Raw genomic sequence first — 12,500 nt, 5'->3', positions numbered from 1 at the left:
CTCACCCTCATGGCCACTGCAGCAGTAGAGGGACTAACTCGGGTTTGACCTCACCTTCATGGCCACTGCAGCAGTAGAGGGACTAACTCGGGTTTGACCTCACCTTCATGGCCACTGCAGCATTAGAGGGACTAACTCTGGTTTGACCTCACCCTCATGGCCACTGCAGCAGTAGAGGGACTAACTCTGGTTTGACCTCACCCTCATGGTCACTGCATCCATAACGTGTTTCAGCAGTCGAGGCACTAACTCGGGTTTGACCTCACCTTCATGGCCACTGCAGCAGTAGAGGGACTAACTCGGGTTTTACCTCACCTTCATGGCCACTGCAGCAGTAGAGGGACTAACTCGGGTTTGACCTCACCTTCATGGCCACTGCAGCAGTAGAGGGACTAACTCGGGTTTGACCTCACCTTCACATTCACTGCATCCATAACGTGTTTCAGCAGTCGAGGCACTAACTCGGGTTTGACCTCACCTTCATGGCCACTGCAGCAGTAGAGGGACTAACTCGGGTTTGACCTCACCTTCATGGCCACTGCAGCATTAGAGGGACAAACTCGGGTTTGGCGTCACCTTGACTGCATCCATAACGTGTTTAGAACACAGGAGATTGACTAACTCGAGTTTGACCTCACCTTCACATTCACTGCATCCATAACGTGTTTCAGCAGTCGAGGCACTAACTCGGGTTTGACCTCACCTTCATGGCCACTGCAGCAGTAGAGGGACTAACTCGGGTTTGACCTCACCATCATGTCCACTGCAGCAGTAGAGGGACTAACTCGGGTTTGACCTCACCATCATGTCCACTGCAGCAGTAGAGGGACTAACTCGGGTTTGACCTCACCATCATGTCCACTGCAGCAGTAGAGGGACTAACTCGGGTTTGACCTCACCATCATGTCCACTGCAGCAGTAGAGGGACTAACTCGGGTTTGACCTCACCATCATGTCCACTGCAGCAGTAGAGGGACTAACCCGGGTTTGACCTCACCTTCAAGTTCTCTGCATCCATAACGTGTTTCAGCAGTCGAGGCACTAACTCTGATTTGGCCTCACCTTCATGGCCACTGCATCCATAACGTGTTTGCCACTGTATCATTTGCACCGTGTGACGCCATCATTTAGACCATCAGCGCAAGCCATGAAGGAATGACTCATACTGCATGAGAGTGTGGATTCACGCAAGACGGACAAACTTTATAGTTTGTGGAGAAAACTGGACAGACGAGTGGACACAAACTGACATCGGCTATGGTTGAGTCCCTGAAACCTGTGTGTCCAACTACTAATCCCACATGGACCTGCACCCCTGTGTGTGTGTGTGTGTGTGTGTGTGTGTGTGTGTGTGCGTGTGCGTGTGCGTGTGCGTGTGCGTGTGCGTGTGCGTGTGCGTGTGCGTGTGCGTGTGCGTGTGCGTGTGCGTGTGCGTGTGCGTGTGCGTACTTTTGGATCCACGTGTGCTGTGCCTGCATCGTAACCCCACACTCCTTTCCGACACCCCCGGATCTGATTGGCTGTTCCTCCATTCTATCCAAAAGTCCCACCAATCAGAGGAGAGCGCCACCCTGGGCGCCCGGCGGAAGACGGGGGCGGAGCCTGCCGCCCCGCAGCTGAAGACGAAGCGTCTGAAGGAGTACTCCGTCCAATCACACTCGAGCGCGGCGCCCAACCACACCTACGCAGACGTGGAGCGCTTCGCCCGCGCCCTGGAGGACATCGCGGCGATGGAGGCGGGCGTGGCGGGGGTGGCGGCGCGGCGGGAGGCGCTGCAGGGGGACGTGGAGGCGCTGCTCTGCGCCTACGGCCGGCGCGAGGCCTGGTTCCGCGAGGGCAGCGAGGGCGTGCGGCAGGAGCTGTCCCACGCGCGCTACGAGCTGCGGAAGGCCGAGGCCACGCGCCGCGGGCTGCACCAGGACCTCCGCGTCACCGACGCCAACCTCAGCGGCATCGGACAGCGCCACCTGGAGCGCCAGGCGCATCTGGGCACGCTCAGGACGGAGCTCACCTCCGAACTCAGCTGGCTGCAGGAAGTCATGAGCGGTCTCCATAAAGACGCCGGGGACGTTGTGAGCGAGGCGTTGAAGGCGCTGCTGAGTCAGGCCTGTGGGGCGGAGCTCTGCAAGGAGGCGGGGGCAGAGGCGGAGCCTAAGCTCACGGACACAGAGTAAAGGCTAAAGGCCAGATAGGACGGGACACACATATGGGACATACATGCAGACGTGCAGTAAGCAAATGTTAACATGTGGGAGACACATGCAGACGTGCAGCATGGCAATGTTAGATTAGATTAGATTAGGTAAGATTAAATATATCTCTGCAGAGTTTTATTTTCTATCTTATGCTGTGCATTTTATGTATTCAATTTTTATAACTTTAATAATTATCATTATTATTTATTTTTTGCACTATATATGAGTTTTTATGTTTATTTGATGTCTATTTTTATGTGCATGTCATTTCTTTGTGCACGCAATGTATTTGCTGTAAAGCACTTTGAGCTGCATTCTTTTGCATGAAAGGTGCTATATAAATAAAGTGTATTAATATTATTATTAATAAAGTAAACATATGGGACACACATGTAGACATGCAGCATGGCAGTAGAAACAATCCCCTAGGACAGTCAAGCTCGCTTCCTCCGGGAATCACACTCAATGGGAATGGATGTGGAATAGAATACTCTAGAATCACACTCAATGGGAATGGATGTGGAATAGAATACTCTAGAATCACACTCAATGGGAATGGATGCGGAATAGAATACTCTAGAATCACACTCAATGGGAATGGATGCGGAATAGAATACTCTAGAATCACACTCAATGGGAATGGATGTGGAATAGAATACTCTAGAATCACACTCAATGGGAATGGATGCGGAATAGAATACTCTAGAATCAAACTCAATGGGAATGGATGTGGAATAGAATACTCTAGAATCACACTCAATGGGAATGGATGCGGAATAGAATACTCTAGAATCAAACTCAATGGGAATGGATGTGGAATAGAATACTCTAGAATCAAACTCAATGGGAATGGATGTGGAATAGAATACTCTAGTATCAAACTCAATGGGAATGGATGTGGAATAGAATACTCTAGAATCAAACTCAATGGGAATGGATGCGGAATAGAATACTCTAGAATCAAACTCAATGGGAATGGATGCGGAATAGAATACTGTAGGTCATTAACAAAGGTTAAAGGTCATAGGTCATGTGGAATAGAATACTGCAGGTCCTAATATAGGTCAAAGTTAAAAGGTCATCATTTGTAGGGCTTAATGTATTTGGGACTGATGCCACTACTCATTTGGTCATCTATATCAAAGACACAATATATTTAAAAAATTGAGTTTTTACAACTGTATTTTTATTTATCTGCATATCAAAAACACTTTAAGAAATAACATTATAACTACATTTTTGTTTTTAAACGCACTTTTGGGCATGCTGACTTTTGTAATGATTTAAATTTTTTAATCCCTTAAGGAAGGTTTTCTGAAATCTTTTGTACGTCAGTCAGAGGTGAGACCAAAGCACTTTTTCAGTCAAAAACATAACTTAATTTATCTGGAACCGAAACAAAAGACTCCCTTCATCATGTAATTGTCTCTATTCCATTAGTATCCTTGATTATGTAGGTTCCATTCCGTTAGTGTCATAAGTTGCATAGGTTCCGATTTATTTGGATAACCCATTTTCTAGTCCAAACACTGAGAACTACAAATAGGCTTAGATTTGGTGTTTGATGTGGGGGAAAGGTTATGGTTAGGTGTGTGTGTGTGTGTGTTGGAGTGTGAGTGCGTGTGTGTGCCACGTGCATGCATGCGTGTGTGTATGCGTGTGTGTGTGTGTCTGCGTGTGTTGGAGTGTGATTGCGTGTGTGTGTGTGTCTGCGTGAGTTGGAGTGTGATTGCGTGTATGTGTGCGTGTGTGCATGCATGCGTGTGTGTATGCGTGTGTGTTTGTGCGTCTGTGTGTGAGTTTAAGATTATGCATAAAGGATCAGCATATGGTTTTATTTGACATTTATTTATAATTTTGTTCTTAATGGCTGCAGTGTTTATAGTTTCACCAGTGTTTGAGCCGTGGCTTTCAAGTCCTGCTTTAATGGCACTTTTATTGCCACGCTACACACTGATGATGGCTCAGGCCGAAACGCGTATGTGAATAAACTGGTCTTAATGAAATAGCAATGAGAAAAGCTTGAGAGTGCGTTTTTTTTCTACTCTAAGTTAACAATCTTTTACTCGCACCCAAAATCACCTTTATTTTGGAAGTAGAGCGCATCTATCCCTACAAATACTTTTATTGCCGTAGACAGTCTAACATTTCTACTCCAAATCAGAGAAGACACCTTAGCTTACCTTCCTGTGGTGTTGCTGTGTATGGAGTTAAACAGAAACACTTGCTGATTCACACACACGGCTATGAAAACCTTTTTCATTTGTGCATGATATTTGAGAATGCTTTCAGCATTTGAAGGCATTTTGTGAGACTGTTTGATTTGAAATGTTTTTTTTTTGCCTTGACACTGATGTCATTGTGTTACATTGTTTTCAAAGGTAAATAAAGACATATTTTCCAGTTCCTGTAACCCAAGCAATTCACTGATGACTGTTACCTATGAAATGACCCTACATGTGATGCAATGAAAGCACACTATCACAGGCATTCTTTGCAGCAAATATTTAATGATTACCCAATGTAATATGAAATACATATTTAATGATTACTCAATGTAATATGAAATAAATATTTTGTGATTACTCAATGTAATATTAAATAAATATTTTGTGATTACTCAATGTAATATTAAATACATATTTAATGATTACTCAATGTAATATTATATAATACATCATATATTAAATAGCTGTGCTGTGTTGTGCTGTATGCACTCTGATGTATAGCGGCACAATAATGTCCTTTGTTTGTGATGAAATCAAGTTTAGTTCCTCACTTCATGCACAATGAAGTGTCTCTCCCGTGTCTCACTCTCTCCTGTCTCACTCTCTCCTGTGTCCCTCCTGTGTCTCACTCTCTCCTGTCTCACTCTCTCTCTCTCCTGTGTCTCACTCTCTCCTGTGTCTCACTCTCTCTCTCTCCTGTGTCTCACTCTCTCCTGTGTCTCACTCTCTCCTGTGTCTCACTCTCTCCTGTGTCTCACTCTCTCTCTCTCCTGTGTCTCACTCTCTCCTGTGTCTCACTCTCTCCTGTGTCTCACTCTCTCCTGTGTCTCACTCTCTCCTGTGTCTCACTCTCTCCTGTGTCTCACTCTCTCTCTCTCCTGTGTCTCACTCTCTCCTGTGTCTCACTCTCTCTCTCTCCTGTGTCTCACTCTCTCCTGTGTCTCACTCTCTCTCTCTCCTGTGTCTCACTCTCTCTCCTGTGTCTCACTCTCTCCTGTGTCTCACTCTCTCCTGTGTCTCACTCTCTCCTGTGTCTCACTCTCTCTCTCTCCTGTGTCTCACTCTCTCTCCTGTGTCTCACTCTCTCCTGTGTCTCACTCTCTCTCTCTCCTGTGTCTCACTCTCTCTCCTGTGTCTCACTCTCTCCTGTGTCTCACTCTCTCCTGTGTCTCACACTCTCTCTCTCCTGTGTCTCACTCTCTCCTGTGTCTCACTGGTGTCTCACTCTCTCCTGTGTCTCACTCTCTACTGTGTCTCACTCTCTACTGTGTCTCACTCTCTACTGTGTCTCACTCTCTCTCTCTCCTGTGTCTCACTCTCTCTACTGTGTCTCACTCTCTCCTGTGTCTCACACTCTCTCTCTCCTGTGTCTCACTCTCTCCTGTGTCTCACACTCTCTCTCTCCTGTGTCTCACTCTCTACTGTGTCTCACTCTCTCCTGTGTCTCACACTCTCTCTCTCCTGTGTCTCACTCTCTCCTGTGTCTCACACTCTCTCTCTCCTGTGTCTCACTCTCTCCCGTGTCTCACTCACTACTGTGTCTCACTCTCTACTGTGTCTCACTCTCTCCTGTGTCTCACACTCTCTCTCTCCTGTGTCTCACTCTCTCCTGTGTCTCACACTCTCTCTCTCCTGTGTCTCACTCTCTCCTGTGTCTCACACTCTCTCTCTACTGTGTCTCACTCTCTACTGTGTCTCACTCTCTACTGTGTCTCACTCTCTCCTGTGTCTCACTCTCTCCTGTGTCTCACACTCTCTCTCTCCTGTGTCTCACTCTCTCCTGTGTCTCACTGGTGTCTCACTCTCTCCTGTGTCTCACTGGTGTCTCACTCTCTCCTGTGTCTCACTCTCTCCTGTGTCTCACTCTCTCCTGTGTCTCACTCTCTCCTGTCTCACTCTCTCCTGTGTCTCACTCTCTCCTGTGTCTCACTCTCATATGTCTCACTCTCTCCTGTGTCTCACTCTCTCTCCTGTGTCTCACTCTTATATGTCTCACTCTCTCCTGTGTCTCACTCTTATATGTCTCTCTCTCTCCTGTGTCTCACTCTCTCCTGTGTCTCACTCTCTCCCGTGTCTCACTCTCTACTGTGTCTCACTCTCTCCTGTGTCTCACACTCTCTCTCTCCTGTGTCTCACTCTCTCCCATGTCTCACTCTCTCCTGTGTCTCACACTCTCTCTCTCCTGTGTCTCACTCTCTCCTGTGTCTCACTGGTGTCTCACTCTCTCCTGTCTCACTGGTGTCTCACTCTCTCCTGTCTCTCACTCTCTCCTGTGTCTCACTCTCTCCTGTGTCTCACTGGTGTCTCACTCTCTCCTGTGTCTCACTCTCTCCTGTGTCTCACTCTCTCCTGTGTCTCACTCTCTCCTGTGTCTCACTCTCTCCTGTGTCTCACTCTCTCCTGTGTCTCACTCTCTCTCCTGTGTCTCACTCTTATATGTCTCACTCTCTCCTGTGTCTCACTCTCTCTCCTGTGTCTCACTCTTATATGTCTCACTCTCTCCTGTGTCTCACTCTTATATGTCTCTCTCTCTCCTGTGTCTCACTCTCTCCTGTGTCTCACTCTCTCCCGTGTCTCACTCTCTACTGTGTCTCACTCTCTCCTGTGTCTCACACTCTCTCTCTCCTGTGTCTCACTCTCTCCCATGTCTCACTCTCTCCTGTGTCTCACACTCTCTCTCTCCTGTGTCTCACTCTCTCCTGTGTCTCACTGGTGTCTCACTCTCTCCTGTCTCACTGGTGTCTCACTCTCTCCTGTCTCTCACTCTCTCCTGTGTCTTACTCTCTCCTGTGTCTCACTCTCTCTCCTGTGTCTCACTCTCTACTGTGTCTCACTCTCTCCTGTGTCTCACTCTCTCCTGTGTCTCACACTCTCTCTCTCCTGTGTCTCACTCTCTCCTGTGTCTCACTCTTATATGTCTCACTCTCTCCTGTGTCTCACTCTCTCCTGTGTCTCACTCTCTCCTGTGTCTCACTCTTATATGTCTCACTCTCTCCTGTGTCTCACTCTCTCCCGTGTCTCTCTCCGCAGCCTGAGAATCCCAGACAGGCCCTGGTGCGCAGGCAGTCCGTGGTCAACCTGGAGAACTTCAGACGGCTGTATGCCAGACGCAGGTGGAAGGTAATTTACAAATATCTTACATCTGATTAGACTTAAATAAACTTGATGAGCAGATGGAGAGATCAGTCACCCAACCATAGATACTTAAGGAGATTAACAGATGGAGAGATCAGTCACCCCACCCGACCGTCAGTCCAGGACTACAGGGTACCAAACCTGCACCCTGTAGTCCTGGACTGACGGTCGGGTGGGGTGACTGATCTCTCCATCTGTTAATCTCGTTAAGTATCTATGGTTGGGTGACTGATCTCTCCATCTGAGCCAGGCTCGTTGCTATGGCAATCAGAAAACATACGGCACTCCGACACAGAACACGCTACTGAGAGAGCATGTGACTCTGGTCTGGAGTGGGCCTGGGTCAACCAGCACGGATCCATTCAGCATCAGATACTATCCCAGTTATTAAAGTAATGGGTTGCTACGCAACACCTGCAACTTAAAAGTTCGATTTGCTTGAAGAACTCCGGTGCGCGTCGGGATGTTGTTCGCCCTGTCAGGATTTATTTTTGGATAATGATCTCCGGACAATGCATTATCCGTTACTGAAATCGTGGGGACTTGCAGTTCATTATTTCCTGAAGCCCACTGGAAGAAGGTCTGGCACTAATGTCCTGCTGTCTTCTGTCTCCCTGTGTGTGTGTGTGTGTGTGTGTGTGTGTGTCTGTGTGTGTGTGTGTCTGTGTGACTGTGTGTCTCTGTCTCTGTCTCTGTCTCTGTTGTGTGCAGTTGACGTTCAGGATCGTGGCTCTCTGTAATCACCTGACTCGGATGATGAGGAAGGGTCAGCCCAAACAGCAGGTTAGTACCACAGCTCTCCTCCCCCCCCCAACCCCCCCACACACACACATTAATACCACTCTTGGGGAACTGGTGCTTGTTCAGACAGAATCAATCAGTCTGTCTGTCTGTCAATTAGTCAAGCAAACATGCAAACAATCAGTTATTTGGAATGTTCTCATAAAGGATTCCTTGTAGAGCTCAGCAAATTCAATAACTCTTGAGTACATCAGGAGTGCATTGCAGTACTTCAGGAGTTCTGTGCAGTAAATCAAGAGTTCAGTGCAGTACTTCAGGAGTTCTGTGCAGTAAATCAGGAGTGCATTGCAGTACTTCAGGAGTTCTGTGCAGTAAATCAAGAGTTCAGTGCAGTACTTCGGTACGTGGTCTTGGGGCCGTTCTGAAGGAAGAAACTGAAGAATCTTTGTGTGCAGCACAAACCAGTCAGAGAAGCGTATCATTGGAGCAGTCCTGACCTGATTAAGATCACTGAAGTCTTTGGACATCCTGCCTGACAGCTGATCGCTACACAGTTGGGTTCAGTTCTCTGAGTTCAGTTCGCTGTTACAGTGGAAATGTTACAGTGGAAATGTTACAGTGGAAATGTTACAGTGGAAATGTCACAGCAGTCATCTAGAAAGTTTCCTTGGTGTGTCTTTGTTGTTTTACACCCCTCTCCCTCTTCTCCACCACTCTCTCCTTCACACTCCTCTCTCTCCTACACACACCCCCCTCTTTCCTACACACACCCCTCTCTCCTTCTCCACCACTCTCTCCTTCACACTCCTCTCTCTCCTACACACACCCCCCTCTTTCCTACACACACCCCTCTCTCCTTCCTACACACACCCCTCTCTCTCCTACACCCCTCAGCTCTTTGAAGTGGTTAAGTGAAAAGTCATGTGACGTGTCATGTGACCGTGTGTGTTTGACAGGCAAGGCCTCTGCCTGGCATCGTGGAGCGCAGGGTGGCCATGTTTGAGAGAGAAATTGAGAGTGACCAGGAGGACGACGACGTGTTTATCAAGCCCAGGACCCGGAAGAGGAGCAGCACCTCCTGAAGACACCTCCTCAAGACAGCCCCAGAGTATTTCAGCGAAACACACCTGAGCGTTTCAACCATTCCAGAGTTCGGAGGTTCACCTGGCAACAGTGAAGGGCCTTGGGTGAACCGCTTCAAGCTCCACACATTCATGCGCCCCATGGTTGATCACACACACATTAGATAGCCACTAATGGCTATAATGCATTAGACATAACTAATGCATTAGACAAACGGTTTGTTTGGAATAATGTTTAGTCCGCTTGAGAGATGTATTGTTTAGAGAGGTGCCTGTTTTGAGCTGTATGTGTGTGTGTGTGTGTGTGTGTGTGTGTGTGTGTGTGTGTGTGTGTGTGTGTGTGTGTGTGTGTGTGTGTGTGTGTGTGTGTATTGTTTAAAGAGGTGCCTGTTTTGAGCTGAACGTGTACTTTATGCTAGGAGTCTGTGTGTATAATAAGCAGGACTTAATAAGTGCCCGAAAAATAATAAGTGCAGTCTTCTCTCTCAACAAGTGCCTTATCTCATGGTGTGTGTGCTGAGTCATCTGAAGCTTCTTATCTCATGGTGTGTGTGTGTGTGTGTGTGTGTGTGTGTGTGTGTGTGTGTGTGTGTGTGTGTGTGTGTGTGTGTGTGTGTGTGTGTGTGTGTGTGTGCTAAAGCATCCGAAGCTTCTTCTCTCACACACCCACTGTGTCGGGCTTGGCTAATACTTTGACTCTGTTGGGTTGCATATAAATGTGATATTATGTTCTTTCCAGGCCAATCCTCTCTCTTATATAATTATATATATTATTATATAATTATATAATTCTTATTTGGATTATGTATGGGCTTCTTAAAGTCCCCGCCCCTACATAAGAGAGTATTTTTGTACTTTTTCTTCGTAGAAGAACTTCTATGCCTTGTGAATGAGAGTGCCAATGCTTATTTCAGACCAACTCCTCGCTAGTTCAGTTTGTTTCTTAACTAACCTCAGAGTATAAATGTAAATAAAGTTATTAAGCACAGTTAGCTTTCTGAAGGTCAGAGAATGTAATGAATATCTAACTAGCGTGGTTTACAACCTTTGTGAATATACTGAGCAGTAACTCATTCCTGCAGTAGACGCCACAAAAATAGAATTCATCTTTTGAAAGTGTGTTTACCGGCTCTGTTAAATCGTTTATCACCGTAGCCTCAACGTAGGAGTGGCATGAGTTACGCCCTCCACCTCTTCCTCTCTTCCTGGGAACCATTTAGGCTTGGTTAGAACGATTCCAAGAAATACTGTACATGGAACTACATGCTCCTGTGACGAAATCCCGACATGAAGACCTCTGTGTCTTAAGGTCATACAAATGTGCATATTTACAGTAGGCGTTTCATTGACATTTCCAAAGAACAATTCATTTTAATTATTTCATTTATTTTAGTTTATTTTTGTTTCATCTTTATTTCCTCAAAGGCAATCGAAGGCCAATTACTTAAGCTGTGGAAACTCCCATAAGCTCCTCATGAGGGGGAGAGAGAGAACTCGTGTTGTCTTTTTGACTGAAATGAGTGTCAATCCCAGTAAGTGCCATGGTGTCACCCTTAGAGTGTGTGTGTGTGTGTGTGTGTGTGTGTGTGTGTGTGTGTCTTGGTGCCAATGGTGTCAATCTTAGTGAAGGCTCCAGAGCCTGTGTGTGTGTGTGTGTGTGAGGCTTGTGCTGTGTGATCAGGTGGAGCTGAACACAGGCAGATGGGTGGAATTATATGTGAATGTGTTCATTTTTAAAATTGTCTCATATTGTTTACGTGTGTGTGTGTATCTGATGTGTGTGCCAGCACGTGTGTGTGTGTGTGTATGTGTGTCTTAATGTGCCGGTTCTATGGACCACAGAATGTCTCTTAGTCTCTATCGGTTGTTTACATTGTGCTTGGGCTATTTACCGTACTAACATCTGTTCATATTCAAGTCAATTCAATTCAATTTTATTCATATAGCGCCATAACAACCCATTGTCTCTAGGCACTTACATTGTCTGTAGGCGCTTACATTGTCTCAAGGCACTTATACAATTGTCACGAGGCGTTTGATTCTCTTCATTCTAATTCAAATGCAGCTCAACCCTCACCATCTTTTGAGATGTCAGAGATGCTCTGATGTCGACCTGTTAGCGTTTGTCTTACAAACATGCTGACTGTTCAGGATGTGTTTTAATGACTTCTGGGTTTACTTCACTGTTCTATAAAATCCTTTTGTTTTGGACTCGATTTGGAAAAGTAATTGGAGACAGAGAGAAATAAATATTTAATATATTTATGAATGTTGTGTGAATGTTTATGAATGTGTCACTAAAAATGCACGGCTTATTCTTATAATGTACTCTTGATATGTCAGATTTCATTTTTTATTCATTCATTTAATTAGTTAGAGGATGATAACTGAACTATTCACTGTTACAAAATGCACTCATTGGAAGGGTGTAATAAAAGTTTTAAATTAAAAAAAAATGTGTCCTGTGTTTACTGAACCACGTTATCATATTTATATGTATATATTATGCCCTCATGTCCTTGATTTTTTTCATTTTCCTCCTGCAACATATGCAATCTATACATCTCTGTCAGTCAGTTTCATTCTCAGTCTCTAATCGAGAAATGTAATGAGGACATTGTTATTGTATTTTAATCTGCTTGCTTATCCTGTTTGCTGAGGCTTACTGATAGTCACGCATACCGTTCTTCTTTCAAGGACATGTTCTGAGATCACTGCTGTAACTTCTGAAGCGATGGGAAGGGAGAATACCGCCCTTTGTCTGCTCATGAAACATGTTTTTTATACTCACATATAGGCTGGCCGTACCCAGCTCATCTTTGGAGTCTGTTCATGACATTTGGTTGTAACACACTTCCTCTTTTGCAAAAGATAAAGTACTCATTTAATTCTGATTGCTGGTTTCAGTCTCATCAATATTACCGTCTTAATATAATTTATCTAATAGTCTCTTAATCATCTGCCGCAGTTCATCTCAACTACACACAGGCATGCTAATGTTTAAAGCTATCTGTGTACAGTATTGGACTGGACAAAGAAGGTGTGCTAGTGTTAAAAACCATCTGTGTACAGTATGGGACTGAAGGAGTGTTAGTGTTTAAAACCATCTGTGTACAGTA

At 45.7% G+C, this 12,500-nt stretch overlaps 1 protein-coding gene across 1 annotated transcript in view; it reads left to right on the top strand.

The window, feature by feature from the left end:
* dapk2b (death-associated protein kinase 2b) overlaps positions 1-9,381 on the top strand; it is a gene marked incomplete at its 3' end in the record, with an annotated part of 42,074 nt that extends 32,693 nt beyond the window's left edge. The window contains exons 9-11 of the mRNA XM_080848165.1: positions 7,454-7,543; positions 8,270-8,341; positions 9,256-9,381. Of these exons, the coding sequence (XP_080704291.1) occupies positions 7,454-7,543; positions 8,270-8,341; positions 9,256-9,381 (288 nt within the window). The remainder of the gene's footprint in view (positions 1-7,453; positions 7,544-8,269; positions 8,342-9,255) is intronic.
* Positions 9,382-12,500: the final 3,119 nt, after the last annotated feature.

The sequence above is a fragment of the Sprattus sprattus genome (assembly GCF_963457725.1).
Source record: "Sprattus sprattus genome assembly, chromosome: 11".
NCBI classification, from domain to species: Eukaryota; Metazoa; Chordata; class Actinopteri; order Clupeiformes; family Clupeidae; genus Sprattus; species Sprattus sprattus.
This window is presented reverse-complemented; position numbering and strand designations above follow the sequence as displayed.